This window comes from Nerophis ophidion, linkage group LG22 (genome assembly GCF_033978795.1).
Source record: "Nerophis ophidion isolate RoL-2023_Sa linkage group LG22, RoL_Noph_v1.0, whole genome shotgun sequence".
NCBI classification, from domain to species: domain Eukaryota; kingdom Metazoa; phylum Chordata; class Actinopteri; order Syngnathiformes; family Syngnathidae; genus Nerophis; species Nerophis ophidion.
In genome coordinates, this window is record NC_084632.1 from 32,841,417 (window position 1) to 32,858,866 (window position 17,450).

The window sequence follows — 17,450 nt, forward strand, 5'->3', positions numbered from 1 at the left end:
TAGGGAGGCGTTCGGGTGGCATCCTGACCAGATGCCCGAACCACCTCATCTGGCTCCTCTCGATGTGGAGGAGCAGCGGCTTTACTTTGAGTTCCTCCCGGATGGCAGAGCTTCTCACCCTATCTCTAAGGGAGAGACCCGCCACACTCATTTCGGCCGCTTGTACCCGTGATCTTATCCTTTCGGTCATGACCCAAAGCTCATGACCATAGGTGAGGATGGGAACGTAGATCGACCGGTAAATTGAGAGCTTTGCCTTCCGGCTCAGCTCCTTCTTCACCACAACGGATCGGTACAACGTCCGCATTACTGAAGACGCCGATCCGCCTGTCGATCTCACGATCCACTCTTCCCTCACTCGTGAACAAGACTCCTAGGTACTTGAACTCCTCCACTTGGGGCAGGGTCTCCTCCCCAACCCGGAGATGGCACTCCACCCTTTTCCGGACTCATTTCAGTAGGCCTTTAATACCCCATTCAGTCAGCATTTCACTTCAACTTCGGCATTGGAGCATTCACACCCTTCAGGAATTGCCTCTTCTAGTTCGAAATAAAGTTGAAAAAAAAAGTCTGTCAGACTTCTTTTTTGAAATCATATCATGTTATTTTGTAAAGCCGTTATTCCCATAAGACACTTAGCGAAGGAAGAGAGAGGCAAGAATAGACATGGTCGTATACTCATGCTTTTAATCACTTCTTAGAAAAAGGATTCCAGGTGTATTTTGGAACACAATACACAATATAATGCCATACATTGTGTGAAACATTTATCAAGCCACCTGCAACAACCGGTGGACCTCAATGTAAGATTGACGAATAACAAAAACCGTCATGCAGGTAGTGCAAAATCAGGCTAACCATTTGGACACAACTAGGACCAAGAAAGCATGGACGGAGATAAAAGAGTGCTAATACTGAACACGTCTGGCTTTTACAACCATGACAAGTTTGGTCCGGAGTAGTTCACACAATCAGTTACAAAAGACCATATTTTGTTGTCACCAATTGAGTGCCGTGCGTATTGTTGCATGCCACCGGTGCTTTTTTTTTTTTTTTGCTGTCACACCTACTTTTACACTACGTGATAAAAGGAGACATATTCGGAAATAGAAGCTCTCAAAATAAGATAGGTGTGTGTTTGGATACGGAGCAATGATTAAGCAATGGTATGCAAATATCCCATTTTCTAACCCCCTGATTCCTAAACTGCGGGCTCCAAGGAATCACTTGGTAAAAGTACAGTGTTTTATTTGCTTCTGTTCAAACAAGAGTGTTGCTGCTCAAAACCGTGTGTAATGTTACAGTGGCCAGAAATATTACATATGTTTTTAATGAATACTTACGCCTGCTATGCTACTGTATCTTATCGTTCGGTCATTATGGTGGTACTTAGAGAACCACTGCTCGAGCTTATGCACCAAACTTCTGCCAGATGACAACCTTGTACCTTCAAATATTGATCAGGGGGAAATCAAACAAGAAAAATATATCATATATGATCATTGAGGTTGTTTTTTTTTTCTTTTGGTTAAATGCATTTGATGATTACTTTTGTGAATGCAGCATTACAATAGACTTTGGTCATTTTGGAGTGACAAGGTTCTCAGCTGACGACGTTCCTTCAGCTCCTGCTCAGCTGGCCACTCGAAAAACATTGTGCGGATAATATACACAACGTTGTGTTTATGTTATATAACAATATATAGTACACTTTTTCGTATAAAAAAAAAAAAAGTCTTCTACACATTAGACACCCATCACTTTCCCGGTAATGCATATTTAAATTAAAATAGATTTTACACTGAACCAGTATTTCTTATTTACAATGCTTAAAGTATAGAATAAATATACATATACTGTTATAAACAGCAAAAAAGACCAACATTAGCTGGAAGCAACAAACGGTTCTAGACAAAAGGTGAGGCGTGACGGGGGAGGAGGATAAGGCCCAACGGCAAAGTCTACACATCTAAACACACACGCAACCACACTGTTGAGTACAAAACCTGCCGTACCGCACATTCATACCATACACAGGTGATTGCCGCACGATGCAGTACCATTTTAGTAGGTCAGGCATAAAAAGGTGTGATCGTCAACTCAAAAACAAATGTTCTGCAAACCCCTTTCAAAAAAAAAAAAAAAAAGACAATTTTTTCTTTCCAAATAGAGCACCTCATTTAACCTTCTTTCCCCAAAGTCACTTCTATGCGTGTCAAGCCATAAGAAGAACCAAAAGTGCCCTGGAAAGCTGGTGCAGCAGAGCGGGAGACAAATGACGTCAAAGGGCGGAAGCAGCACTTGGGGGATTTTCGCCGGCCTGATTTGTTTCGGGTTGTGTCCATGGAGCCCAGAAAAGGGATCGCTCATGGCTCTGATGAGGCTCTGAGAGGAAATTTCACTTTTATATCGACAGCTCCTTGAGTCATGGGGTCTGGGCCTGATTGCATAGGGGCAGGAGGACATTGCACCAGACAGGCCGGGGGTCAGGACCAGTTCCGAATAACAACGTTATTAAAACCGCATCATACCTGCTAGCTCAAAATAAAATCCAGACCCATGTGCAGTTTGTACTACTCATACTCGGCTTCCACAGGAGGTAAATGTGATTAAAAACTAGTTTGTTTGCTTAACTCGGTGAAATGAGTCTTTTTTTTGGACTCAAATTGGTTTTATAGTTTGAGTCGAAGGAATGGCAGGAAAATCTAAAACCATGAAGGTATGTGTTGACACGAATTGCTTATATTTCTGCTATTTTATGCCGTGGCTTGCTGGGGGAAACAAACAGACTGGACAAGTTGGTAGAGAAGGCCAGTAACGTGGTGGGAGTGGAGCTGGACTCTCTGGCGGTGGTGTCAGAGAGGAGAAGTCTAGCAAAACTCCGAGCCATTATGGACAACACCTCCCACCCACTACACTCGGACCTTGCGGAAAGAATGAGCACGTTCTGTGGAAGGCTCAGACTCCCTAAATGCAACCTGGGATGACACAGGAGGTCCTTCATACCGACAGCCATCAGACTGTATAATGCATATGTTCCTTGACTGCACTTAAATGTAGAATACATTTATACTATCCATATATTATATATATAATATATGTTATATATTATTTATTATTATCATTATTATTATTGTCTATTGTGAGCCAACTGTGGTGCTGAATTTTCCCCAGGGATCAATAAAGTACTTTCTATTCTATTCTATTCTATTCTATTCTATTTTAGCTCAGGAGTAGTGTGACAAATGGTAAGGTATGTAAGGAAACCTTAAGAGTTACACCCACAGTTCAAGATTTTTGCTCGACTTTCAGTGTGTAGACCCTGGTTGGACAATCTGGAAGTGTGAAGGGGGCGGTGCCGAGCAGCTAACTTTGGTACCGTGACCCGGATGAAGGTGAGGCTTGTTGGGGTGAATACAAAGGATGCCAGATTGGGGGCAGCAAAGTATGTTGGTGAACCTCACTCGAGAGTTCAGCTCGTTGGCCACCCTCTGGTAGAGCCAATAATCATACATTGGTGCCGTGACCCGGATGAAAGTGAGTGACCGGAGTACGTCGGTAAAGCTCACGCAGCCCCTGATGCTTTAAGAGTCCCACCGACAGCTCAAGGTTTTAATTTGTTGGCTAGTGCACCAGACTCTCAATCTGTAGACCCTGGTCGGACACTCTGGCAGTGTGAAGGGGGCGGTGCCGAGCGGCTTACTTTGGTGCCGTGACCCGGATGAACGTGAGGCTTATTGAGGTGAATACAACGGATGCCAGATTGGGGCCAGCAAAGTACGTTGGTGAACCTCACTCGAGAGTTCAGCTTGTTGGCCACCCTCTGGTAGTCTGAAGGGAGCAGAGCCATTAATCATAGATTGGTGCCGGGACCCGGATGAAAGTGATTACGTCGGTAAACCTCACGCAGTCCCTGATGCCTTAAGAGTCCAACCGACAGCTCAAGGTTTTAGCTCGTTGGCTAGCGCACACGACCCTCAATCTGTGGACCCTCACGACATTGTGAAAGAGGTGCTTACATTAGTGCCATGACCCGGATGAAAGTGAGTGAGAAGAGTACGTCACTAAACCTCATTCACTTCCTGACGCCCTAACAGCCACACCGACAGCTCGGGATTTTAGCTTGTTGGCTAGTGCACTCGAAGCTCAACCTGTGGACCCTGATTAGACCCCCTGGCAGTTTGAAGGGGAAAAGCCAAGCAGCTTACTTTGGTGCCGTTACCCAGATGAACGTGAGGTCTAGTGGGGTGAGTACAACGGATGCCAATTGGGGGACGCAGAGTATTTTGGTGAACCTTACTCCATGACGCCTTATGAGTCAGCTCAAGATTCAAGCTCGTTGGCTAGCGCAATCGACTCTCAATCTGTGGACCATGGCTGGAGATCCCGGCAGTGTGAAGGTGCCGTGACCCGGATGGAAAGGAATGACCATGGTATGTGGGTAATCCTTACTCCCTTCCTGATCCTATTAAGAGTTGCGCTGGATAACTGTGGACTCCGGCTTTACATTCGGGCAGCGTGAAGGGGGCAAAGCCAGGTAGTGTACAGTAGTAACATAATTTAAATTTTTACTGTCATGTGGAAGGAGAAAATGAATAAGCCTGTTTGACATGGAAAAAAACTGGGATGAGACTCGGCACCTCCAAGTCCGAGTCCATGATTCCCACCCGGTAAAAGGTGGAGTGCCATCTACGGGTTGGCGAGGAGACCCTGCCCCAAGTGGAGGAGTTCAAGTACCTCGGAGTCTTGTTCACGAGTGACGGAAGAGTGGATCGTGAGATCGACAGGCGAATCAGTGCGGCGTCTTCAGTAATGCGGACGCTGTATCGATCCGTTGTGGTGAAGAAGGAGCTGAGCCGGAAGGCAAAGCTCTCAATTTACCGGGCGATTTACGTTCCCATCCTCACTTATGGTCATGAGCTCTGGGTTATGACCGAAAGGACAAGATCACGGGTACAAGCGGCCGAAATGAGTTTCCTCCGCCGGGTGGCAGGGGCTCCACATCGAGAGAAGCCAGATGAGGTGGTTTGGGCATCTGGTCACGATGTCACCCGAACGCCTCCATAGAGAGGTGTTTAGGGCATGGCCGACCGGTAAGAGGCCACTGGGAAGACCCAGGACACGTTGGGAAGACTATTTCTCCCGGCTGGCCTGGGAACGCCTCGGGATTCCCTGGGAAGAGTTTGGCTAAGTGGCTGGGGAGAGGGATGTCTGGGATTTCCTGCTTAGGCTGCTGCCCCCACGACCCGACCTCGGATAAGCAGAAGAAGTTGGATGGATGGATGGACATGGGAAAAAACCAAAAACGCAACTTTGAGTTCCAGTTTTGCTGTGAAAGGTTAGGAAGCCCATGAGGTTTGCGGACTGTTTCAAGAAAAAAAACATACGCGATGAAGAATATGTTTGAAAATAAAAAGTAACTTACAAAACATTTAACCAAAATAATACTCTGGACTGAAATCTAAATCCGACAAAATGTGTGCGTTGATGTTTCCCTACTAAGAGGACGACATTATGTTTCTCTATTGCCCAATACATGGAAGACTTTTTAGAACATACAAAAATGGTTTTACTCTCTCAGATAAGAAAAAACATTTCAAAGACACACTAGAGTGTTCAATAAATAAGAAAAACAAAAACAAAAAATAACGATACAAAGACATTAGTAAAAAAAAGGCACACAAAAGATCTCTGACAAATGGTACAGGAAAAAAGTAAACACTTTCTCTTGCTATACAAACTCCATCAGTGGATGGTTTTATCTGCTACTTCTAGATCTATTAAAAAAAAGTCTTAAGTTACAAAATTTCTCTCAGTAGTGTCAAAGTCCATCTAGTGCCAGTACCGAGCTGACCTAAATCCTTCGCTTTTTCCGCCGTCAGTCTCTAGTGTCCATCAAGACTCAAATGATTTCCTGAGAACTCTGAAGCCGCTTCTTGTGAAAACTGTCCGTCCGTGCGTGGCTTCCAACACCCGAGTGCAAGACGCCCCCCGTGCGGGCCAAAACTAAGCTTCTCTGGCTTTTGTTCAAAAGCCCAGCTGCAGGAGGATCGCCCCTCTTTTTCCAAACTCAAACCGGCGCGTGTGTCGCCGCCCTATGTGTCCGTGGGCGACGCCTCGTGTGTCACGATCTCTATCGCCGTGGGGCCGGGCTCCATCATGTCACACTCGTCCTGATAGTCCGGAGGAGGGGAGCGAGAATCTCCCAGGCTGTCCTCCTCCTCGTCTTCGTCCTCCACGTCTTTCTCGATTCCGTCCAAGTCCTCCTCCTCCAGGGTCAGCTCAAACTGGAACTTCTCCCCACCTCCTTGGCCCCCGGTGCCGCCCCCATGTCCGTGGGTGCCCTGGTCGTAGAAGGGCGGAGAGGGGCTCTGAGGAATCATACTCTGGTACCAGTTCCTGTTGTCCTCCAACGTGTCCAGGATGTCCTGGGCGTCCGGGTGGACCAGGTCGGCCCAAGTCTCCCACAGCGGGTGGACGATGTAGTCGATAAAGCCCACCTAGAGGCAACAACACAAGTTAGACAGGTTTGTCTTTTTAAAAAAAAATGCAACTAAATTTCCTACCTGGCTCTTTTCCACGGAAGCCGTGTGTTTATCGCACATGGGGCTGATCTCCATCCCCCTCTCCCTTTCTCGGTCTCCCTGGTGGAAGAACTCCTCCATTATCCGATCGGTCCACTGGCGATACAGCTCAAGGGACTTTGTGGGGTTGCTCAGGTCGGCGCAGTGCACCATGTTTCGCAGCACCTTGAAAATACCAAGACATTTAGAATCATTTGGAATCATTCCAATCTTCAAATCAACATGGATTAAATCACAGTAGGGGGTGGACGATACTACACAAGTTGATGTCCATACGATACCAAGTACACAGAAACCCAGTATCGCCGATTTGAACATTTTCTACTAATTCTGCAATTTTGCCTTTTTGCCCAGAATAAAACACAGGACTTGTTTTTCTTTTATTCACCAAACTTATTTGTGGACTACTAAACGTAACAATATAAGAACATGAATAAACCAAATTAAACAATATAGTTGTAGAGATATTGGGAGATTATGTACTTTCACCTAATTGGCTTAAAAATATTTTTTTGCAAACCAGGAATTATAATCCGCAAATAATGTGCCGTTGTTGAGTGTCTGTGCTGTCTAGAGCTCGGCAGAGTAACCGTGTAATACTCTTCCATATCAGTAGGTGGCAGCAGTAGCTAATTGCTTTGTAGATGTTAGGAGCGACGACGATGGATTGCAGATAAAAAGGTGTCTAACGCTTAAACCAAAACATAAACTGTTAGAATAATTTTTTCTAAATTATCACAAAAAACTTTGTATTACATTGTGTTCCTGACAAGAAGACAAAAGCCTGTCTTTGAAACCTTCCAAGACGAATGCTAGTAAAACTCCATTGGGACTTCAAAGCGGACAGATGGCAGGATCTGCCCAAATTCCAGAGGAACTCTTTTTGAAGTATTTTACAAACTCTCTTTGAACTTTTTTATGGGACTCTCTTTGAACAATCTTATGGAACTCTTTTTGAACTATTTGACAAACTCTCTTCGAAATGTTTGGTAACCGAGGTCAACATTGTTTACGACCCACTTCCCTCAGGAAGCAGCTGTGGGAAGGGGGTGGGAGGAAGTCAATTAAAGAAGGAGGAGTACGATCTTTTGGCAGAGCGTGGTGAAGGACTGTACAGAGAGTACAGTGGCCATGTCTCTCCTCAGATCTGAGTCCAAATTTAATTCTGTCTCTGTTTGATTCTTTGCTTCTTGTCTTGTTTAATAGATGTCATCAGTGTTTGAACCTGACATTAAGAAAAGGCGAGTGCTGCTAAGAAATGGCACTGAAGCTTAGGGATGGCTATGCAAAACGCTTTGAGTACCTTGAAGGTAGAAAATCGCTATACAAGTACAACGCATTTACCATTTACCCAAGTCCTTTCTTAGATTCAATAATGTTTCTCACCTTCTTTATCAAAATGCTGGTACTCACAACTTTTTTGGGCCCCAATGTGGGTTAAAAAAAGAACATAGTCAGTCACCAACACTGGGATTCTTTGTTTTGAGACTAGCCTATTACATCTGGGCATACGATACACGGCGTAAACACAATCACGTCAAAAGTAGGGCGAAGGAAAACCGAAGCACCACTGTAAGAACTGTGCAAAAAGTCGAAGTAGAAACTGTGGGAGCAAAGGTCAGCCATGTAGAAGGCTGCACTGCAAAAAGTCAGTGTTCGAATCGAGAAATAAAAATACAAAAATTAGGGGTATTTTATTTGAACTAAGCAAAATTATCTGCCAATAGAACAAGAAAATTTGGCTTGTCAAGACTTTCCAAAACAAGTCAAATTAGCTAACTTCAATGATACCAAAAACATACCTTAAAATAAGTATACTCTCACTAATAACAAGTGCACTTTTCTTGGTAGAAAAAAAACACACCTTTTTGCTCTATATGTTGAAAAATATTCTTACAATAAGTAAATGCAAGTGCCATTATCTTGACAAAAGGATATGTGCAAACTTATACTGAAAACTAATTTATTGTTCCTAATGGAAAAGCAACAAGGCAATGGCTTGTTACTCTCGGGGTCTACTAGCCGCTCAGGCAAATCATACTGTCTAAAAATACATTTTTCCATCGATAACATGACATCATCACGCCAAGTGTGTGCTCTTTCAGACAATTAGTGCGTATACATACAGCCCGGCCAAATTTATTTTTATTGTAAATTTGAAGAATTCATCTAAATGTGCATGAACAATTTCTGTTCAAAATTGTTACAAATGTCACATCTTAAATGTTTAAATATTAACTGTCAGTTTACTGTACTGTGCCAACTGTACTACTTTATAAGTGCGTATTTTCTATTGTTTCATTAAAAAATACAACAGCAAAGTCCATTTGGGTGTCATCCGTTTTAATTATGAGACAAAATTGAGTCAAAGTCATGATTTTGTTTTTTTCATGCTTGAAAAAAAATAAAAATATTACTTTAAAAAAGTAGTTTTATACTTGTGAGTGTTGATGACAGTTATGCAACTGTTGATATTCTAGTTTCAAGCATGTTTTACTCAATATAAGTCATCAAATCTCAGCAACAAGTTGTAATATCTTACTGAGATCATTTAGCACCAACACTTTTAAAACAGGTAAAACACTCTAACATAAAATCTGCTTAGTGAGAATAATTATCTTTTCAGACAGAAAATAAGCAAATATCACCCTTATTTGAGATATTTCATCTTACTGAGATTTCAGTTTTTGCAGTGTGAATAATAAATACACAGATAATTGAGTTGAGTCATCAGAATCAGGTAAAAGATGTGGAGGCTGAGTCCTCACCTGTATTCTGTCAGTGTAATTGTCTAGCAGCAGCACTCCAGAACTTGTCACCTTCTTGGTTTCCACCATGGTCTTCAGATCAGCCAACAGACTCATGTGTTTGGACATGTCCGTGGCTAAAACCTGGACAGAAAGAGGAGTTGGTTGGCGTGCACACATCGGGAAGAAGCCCGTAGGTAACATAACAGGTGTTGCTGTCGTACCATGTCAATGACCATCTTCCGTAGGGACTGTCGCTGCTTCTTGGTGAGGTTCTGGAAGATATCGCAGCTGTCCTCCTGCAGGAGTTTGAATCCCACAGCCAAGTGATGATTCTCCAGCACAGACTCGTCGTTGTACATCAGCGCCAGCTCAGAGTCTGGGCAAAAAGGTGAAGAAGAGGAATTAGTCACTCTCACCACTGCCTATAATTTTTTCTCACTTACTGGTATTGATTAGGAATTGGTTTGATACTCCGGGATGGTCAACATCGTGGATGGCGGCAGCGAAGATGGCGGCGAGAATTTCGAGGTCGGTAAAGACAGCCTGTAAAAAAAACAACAAAAAAAAACAACTCAATAAACAAAAGAAGGAACTTTAGTACAGAAACTTGAACATTTTAGTTGTAAGCATCCCCGTCATTAGTTGGCGTAGCAAATGTCACACTTAAGCCCGTAAGATCCGACCGAAACACCTGGTTTTACTACTAGCATAAGCTTATAGCGAGGGATGGACATAACTTTGTTTTCCAACCATTGGAAGGAAGAAGGTGAGTGTGAAGAACACTGCTGTTAAGATATGGATGATAGTCATTGAATTAAAGAAATAAATCATCAAAAACATGGCGGAACGGGCCGCCAACTTGCTGTAGCAATTTGAGCTACCACAGCAAGTCTTCACCGTACTGAAGCAGAACGCCAGCCAAGAATGTAATTCTAAACTGCGAACATTTATCCATGAAAGTATGGTATAGCCAGTGATAATGTTTGACAGAGAAGCAGCTGGAAGGGGAAACAGTACAAGGCGACTGGTACATTATTATTTCCTGACTTCATAATACTACTGCAGTTGTGAGTAGTACATTTGATTGTATTTGTAAATTGTAAAATGTGTTTATCTTTTGAAAAAGGCATGCTACATGTTAAAATTGTGATATTTATGGGGTAGAGCGCGTTAGGTCAGAAAAAACACAAAGGCTATATTAGTTTAGTTTAGTTTATCATTTCTTCGGTCTGTGGTCAACCAAATAAACAAACAGTTTTACATAAACAAACATTTTCGATTCATCATTTGAAAATGTTGCAGACGAAGGGGTTTAGGTTGAAGTTGAACACTTATTGCGCCTAACCCTATAAACAATGTCAAATACAAAATGAGCTTCCAAAAATTGTATCTCTTATATTATTATATCATCCCTACAAGCCAGTTTTGCAGATTTCCTTGCAAAACAGGCTTGAAGGGATGATATAGCCTTTTTTGTTTTTTCGGACCAAATGTATATATATATATATATATATATATACTGTATATATATATACTGTATATCTATATCTATATATCTATACATATATATATATATATATATATATATATATATATATATATATATATATATATATATATATATATATATATATATATATATATATATATATATATTTATACATACACACATATATACTATCACTCAATCAATGTTTACTTATATAGCCCTAAATCACTAGTGTCTCAAAGGGCTGCACAAACCACTACGACATCCTCGGTAGGCCCACATAAGGGCAAGGAAAACTCACACCCAGTGGGACGTCGGTGACAATGATGACTATGAGAACCTTGGAGAAGACGAAAGCAATGGATGTCGAGCGGGTCTAACATGATACTGTGAAAGTTAAATCCATAATGGATCCAACACAGTCGCAAGAGTCCAGTCCAAAGAGGATCCAACACAGCAGCGAGAGTCCCGTTCACAGCGGAGCCAGCAGGAAAACATCCCAAGTGTCATTGTGTGTATGGATATATATACATATATATATATATATATATATATACACGCTGCACACACACAAACATATACTATTATTGTGTGTATATATATATATATATATATATATATATATATATATATATATATACATATACATTTATATATATATATATACACACAATAATAGTATATATGTGTATATATACACACATATATATGTACACACAATAATAGTATATATGTGTGTATATATATATATACATGTGTATATACGATTGATATATATATACACACACACACGTATACACTATCATTGTGTTTGTATATATATAAATATATACACACACACAATAACAGTATATATGTGTGTATATATATATAAACACATATATACACGCACGCACGCACGCACAGACACACACACACACACACACACACACACACACACACACACGCACACACACACACACACACACACACACACACACACACACACACACACACACACACACACACACACACACACACACACACACGAATATACTGTACACACATATATATATATATATAGACAATGATTTCATGGGTAACAAATGCCTGCATTGTCTGAGTGTGGTTTCCTTGGTTACTGAGCACTCGTACACCTCAGTCAGACTCAATGGCCAAAAAAAATGTCATATTATGTTGCATAAGGCACTAAAAAGAGCAGTCATGGACTTTGTGTTGTTACTTACATCAAGGGCTGGGGTGGAGAGCAGGATGTGCGTGGACTGGGCTACGTCAGCCGCGTGCAGGCTGTTATGGTAGGCCACATCTGAATGGTAGTGATCCTCCAGCGTCATCATGTAAGCCACAAACGTGTCCACTGGGATCCTAAATGTTTTTAACAGGTCTCGCTCCTTGGAAACACAACATCGTAATACACGCGGTGAGTAACTTAAGAGGAGTCACACGGGTGGCGTTTGGGAAAGCGAGTGAACGAGAAAAAAAACGCACAGAGAGCATGGAGTAAAAGTGGGATCCTACCTGAAAGATGGCGTACATAATGCAGGTGAGAGGTCGGCTGTATGAGTATTCTGACACGGTGAAGATGTTCAAACCCCACTTGTTCAGATCTTCCAGCTCCTTGGACAGCAGCTCCTCCTTATCGGTTTTGACCCCGAACCGGGAGATGCTGCTGCCGGACAGCGATGATCCGTGGGAGACCTTTTTGACCCCGCTGATCTGCGTCATCAGTTGCTGCTTCTTCTTCTCCCGCGTCTTCAGAGTTGGCGATGGTATCTCCACCTCGTTCTGTTTGTCTGGGGAAAAAAAAGATGCCGTCGAATTCAATGAAGCGTGAAAAGGAACGCTGTGTGTGTGTGACGGAGCAGTGCATAAAGGGACATCTTATTTAAACGGGGATAGCAGGTCCATTCTATGTGTCATACTTGATCATTTCGCGATATTGCCATATTTTTGCTGAAAGGATTTAGTAGAGAACATCCACGATAAAGTTCGCAACTTTTGGTCGCTAATAGAAAAGCCTTGCCTTTACCGGAAGTATGTGCGCGTGACGTCACGAGTTACAGGGCTCCACACATATTCACATTGCTTTTAAAGGCCTACTGAAACCCACTACTACCCACCACGCAGTCTGATAGTTTATATATCAATGATGAAATATTTATATTGCAACACATGCCAATACGGCTTTTTTAGTTTACTAAATTGCAATTCTTAATTTTCCAGGGAGTTTCGTCTTGAAAAGTCGTGTAATGATGACGTGTACACAAGACGTCATGCGTTTTTAGGATGTATGAACGCTACTCACACACACAGCTAAATGTCGTCTGCTTTAACGGCATAATTACACAGTATTTTGGAGATCTGTGTTGCTGAGTCTTTTGCAATTTGTTCGATTAATATTGGAGAAGTCACAGTAGAAAGAGGGAGTTGGGAAGCTTTAGCCTTTAGCCACACAAACACACGGTGATTCCTTGTTTAAAATTCCCGGAGGTGAAAATTTACTATGGATCAGAGCGGTCAAGCGAACATGGATCCCGACCAAATGTCAACCAGCGGGTTTCGGTGAGAAAATTGTGGTTAAAAAGTCGCTTCTTACCGGAGAAAAGCTGAGCTTGGGCCGTCCATAGCTGCCGTCGACTTCCCTGAGACACTGCGCATCAAGACACACCCTTCCGACTATCAGGTAATATTAAACTCACTAAAACACTAGCAACACAATAGAAAGATAAGGGATTTCCCAGAATTATCCTAGTAAATGTGTCTAAAAACATCGGAATCCGTCCGAATGTAATCGCATTTTTTTTTTTTACCTTTTTATTTATTTATTTTTTCTAGTCCGTCGCTATCAATATTCTCAAACACGAATCTTTCATCCTCGCTCAAATTTTTGGGAAATTGTCGTTTTTTCGGTCCGAATAGCACTTTTTGTTGGAGGCTCCCATTAAAAACAATGTGAATATGTGAGGAGCTTCCACATTTGCGACATCATCCTCTGCGACTTCCGGTAAAGGCAGGGCTTTTCTCTTAACACCGACTTTAGTCAGCTAAACTAGTACTGAAAAATTAGGAGTACCCACGATCTTGTCCTCTCTCTCTCTCTCTCTCTCTCTCTCTCTCTCTCTCTCTCTCTCTCTCTCTCTCAGTTGCGAACTTTATCGTGGATGTTCTCTACTAAATCCTTTCAGCAAAAATATGGCAATATCGCGAAATGATCAAGTATGACACATAGAATGGACCTGCTATCCCTGTTTGAATAAGAAAATCTCATTTCAGTAGGCCTTTAATGGGAGCCTCCAGCAGTAAGAGCAATTCGGACCGAGAAAGCGACAATTTCCCCATTAATTTGAGCGAGGATGAAAGATTCATGAATTAGGATATTGATAGTGAAGGACTAGAAAAAAAAAAAAAAGCGACGGCTCCGGGCGGCGGCAGTGTGAGCGTTTCAGATGTAATTAGACACATTTACTAGGATAATTCTGGAAGATCCCTTATCTGCTTATTGTTTTAATAGTGTTTTAGTGAGATTGTAAAGATTGTAAAGTAATGCTTTGAGGTCGGATGGCTGCGGTGAACACGCAGTGTCTCAGAGAGAAGCCGAGGAGCTGAGCTCACAGCTGCCTTTTAAACAGCTGCTGCAGGACGACCAATAATCCAATGATGTCTCCGGTAAGATATATATCACAAAATCTCCATCCAAAAACATGCTGGTTGACGTAGAGAAAACATGTTCACTTGACCGCTCTGCTTCACAACAAATAAAGAAACACCGGCTATGTCTCGGTGCTAAAGACAGCTGCAATACACCGCTTTCCACCAACAGCATTGTTCTTTATAGTCTCCATTATTAATTGAACAAATTGCAAAAGATTCAGTAACACAGATGTCCAAATTACTCTGTAATTACGCGATTAAAGCAGACGACTTTTAGCCGTGTTTGGTGCAGCGCTAATATTACCCCACAGTCCATGACGTCATCATTCCGCAACGTTTTCAACAAGAAACTCGCGGGAAATTTTAAATTGCAATTTAGTAAACAAAAAGGCCGTATTGGCATGTGTTGCAATGTTAATATTTCATCATTGATATATAAACTATCAGACTGCATGGTGGGTAGTAGTGGGTTTCAGTAGGCCTTTAAACTCGCATAGTGCGCCTTTGTTTTCATGGCGACCTGAGAAGCAGGCAGCACTAAGGGAACACCTGCAAGCCATCAGCAGGTGGTTCGCGTCTTTTGTTGCTTTCATTCGCACAGTTCACAGCATTCACACCTTCAATTGTCAAAAAAGTCAGCACATAAGAGCAGCAATATTAAATACTTTAAAGCAGGGGTTTTATTATTAATATAAAAATAATAATATTATATATGTGTAATATTTATTATTATTATTTGTATTATTATTTATTTTATTTTATGTATTAATTTTTATTATTTATTTTGGGCAGCATGGTGGTGGTGGGGGGGGGGGGGGGGGTTAGTGCATGTGCCTCACAATACGAAGGTCCTGAGTTGTCCTGGGTTCAATCCCAGGCTTGGGATCTTTCTGTGTGGAGTTTGCACGTTCTCCCCGTGACTGCGTGGGTTTCCTCCGGGTACTCTAGCTTCCTCCCACCGCCAAAAACATTCATCTAAAAAACCATCAGGCTAGGTTGATTGGCAACACTAAATGGTCCCTAGTGTGTGAATGTGAGTGTGAATGTTGTCTGTCTATCGGTGTTGGCCCTGTGATGAGGTGGCGACCCCGCCCGAATGCAGCTGAGATAGGCTCCAGCGACCCTCCGTGACCCTGAATGGGACAAGCGGTAGAAAATGGATGGATGGATGGATATTATTATTTTTTTGAATCCGTCCTTTCTAATTCTTTTTCTAGCGCTTGTTACTCTCGGTGGCTCCTAGCCGCTCAGGCAAATGATATTGTCTAAAAATGCATTTATCCATCGATAACGTGACATCATATATAATAATTATATATATATATATATATATATATATATATGTATATATATATATATATATATATATATATATATATATATACATACACTTGTAAAGAACATAATGTCAAGGCTGTCTTTAGTTTCCAATAATTTCTACAACTCTTATTTTTTTGGTGACAGAGTGATTGGAGCACATACTTGTTGGTCACACAGAACATTCATGAAGTTTGGTTCTTTTATAAATTTATTATGGGTCTACTGAAAATGTGACCAAATCTGCTGGGTCAAAAGTATACATACAGCAATGTTATTATTTGGTTACATGTCCTTTGGCAAGTTTCATTGCAATAAGGAGCTTTTGGTGTCATGATCTGTGGCCTAGATCATGTTTTGTTTTGTTATTTTCGGTTAGTTTTGAACTCCATTAGTTCCTGGTTTTTGTGCACCCTTGTTTGTTTTAGTTACCATAGTTACTTATGTTGGTAGGTCTTTATTGTCATTGCAACAAGTACAACGAAATTTTTGTTTTCAGCACAAACCTATCATTTCCAATTGCCTCTGATTAGTGTTCGCCCGCTCACCTGTGGCCCAAGCACTAATCAGAGGCATTATTTAAACCTGCCTTGCCCTCCATTCAGTGCTGGAGTATTGTTTGCTCTATGTTGTGGACTGCCTGTTTTCTTGAATGCTGTGAGCTCTTCTCTGGATCCCGACTCTTGTCCCTGGTTCGTGTTTTCCTTGCTTTTTTTTTTTTTAACATTAAAACAATGTTTTCATGTACCAAGCCTGTCATCTCTGCATCTTGGGGTTCGTCACCACCACCTTGTGACATTTGGTAGCCATCCAAAGTTAAAGTGAAAGTACCAATGATTGTCACACACACTCTTGGTGTGGCGAAATTATTCTCTGCATTTGATCCATCACCCTTGATCACCCCCTGGGAGGTGAGGGGAGCAGTGGGCAGCAGTGGGCAGCAGCGGTGCCACGCCAGGGAGTCATTTTTGCTGATTTAACCCCCAATTCCAACCCCTTGATGCTGATTGCCAAGCAGGGAGGTAATGGGTCCCATTTTTATAATCTTTGGTATGATTCGGCCAGGATTTGAACTCCCAAACTACCGATCTCAGGGCGGACACTCTAACCACTCTTGACAAAATCGGTGTCGTTCAGCTAAATTTGTTGGTTTTCTGACATTGACTTGTTTCTTCAGCATTGTCCACAAGTTTAAGTCAGAACTTTAGGAAGGCCATTCTAAAACCTTCATTCTAGCCTGATTTAGCCATTCCTTTACCACTGTTGACTGTGTTTGGGGTCATTGTCCTGTTGGAACACCCAACTGCGCCCAAGACCCAACCTCCGGGCTGATGATTTTAGGTTGTCCTGAAAAACTCATCCCTCGGGCCGTACGTTTGACACCTCTTCTTTGAATGAACGTGTAGTTGTTTTTAAGGGAATTACATTTTTTGCAAGAGATTTGAATGGGGTTACAAGGGCCGGGTCGACCGAGGCACCTTGAAAGTGCTGTCAAACAAGATGGGGATAAAGAAAAACCAAAAAGCAAAATGTGAGGAGAGGCTCAGCTTTTACTTAGCGGAATAGAAACGACTGCTGTCTTCTACGTGAGCTGCTCTGTCAAGCCCCCCCGGACTTCGCTCATCCTTATCAGCCCGTAGAGGGTTATTCAATTACCAG

At 42.1% G+C, this 17,450-nt stretch overlaps 1 protein-coding gene across 6 annotated transcripts in view; it reads right to left on the reverse strand.

Annotated features, from left to right (window-relative positions):
* Positions 1-670: 670 nt before the first annotated feature.
* Positions 671-17,450, reverse strand: part of pde4ba (phosphodiesterase 4B, cAMP-specific a) — a 530,844-nt gene continuing 514,064 nt past the window's right edge. For all 6 annotated transcript variants that reach the window (XM_061883737.1, XM_061883739.1, XM_061883738.1 and 3 more), the window contains 7 exons: positions 12,342-12,616; positions 12,050-12,214; positions 9,778-9,877; positions 9,556-9,710; positions 9,353-9,475; positions 6,567-6,749; positions 671-6,500 (listed from right to left, as the gene is read on the reverse strand). In XM_061883737.1, the coding sequence (XP_061739721.1) occupies positions 6,096-6,500; positions 6,567-6,749; positions 9,353-9,475; positions 9,556-9,710; positions 9,778-9,877; positions 12,050-12,214; positions 12,342-12,616 (1,406 nt within the window). In that variant the 3' untranslated portion in view covers positions 671-6,095. The remainder of the gene's footprint in view (positions 6,501-6,566; positions 6,750-9,352; positions 9,476-9,555; positions 9,711-9,777; positions 9,878-12,049; positions 12,215-12,341; positions 12,617-17,450) is intronic.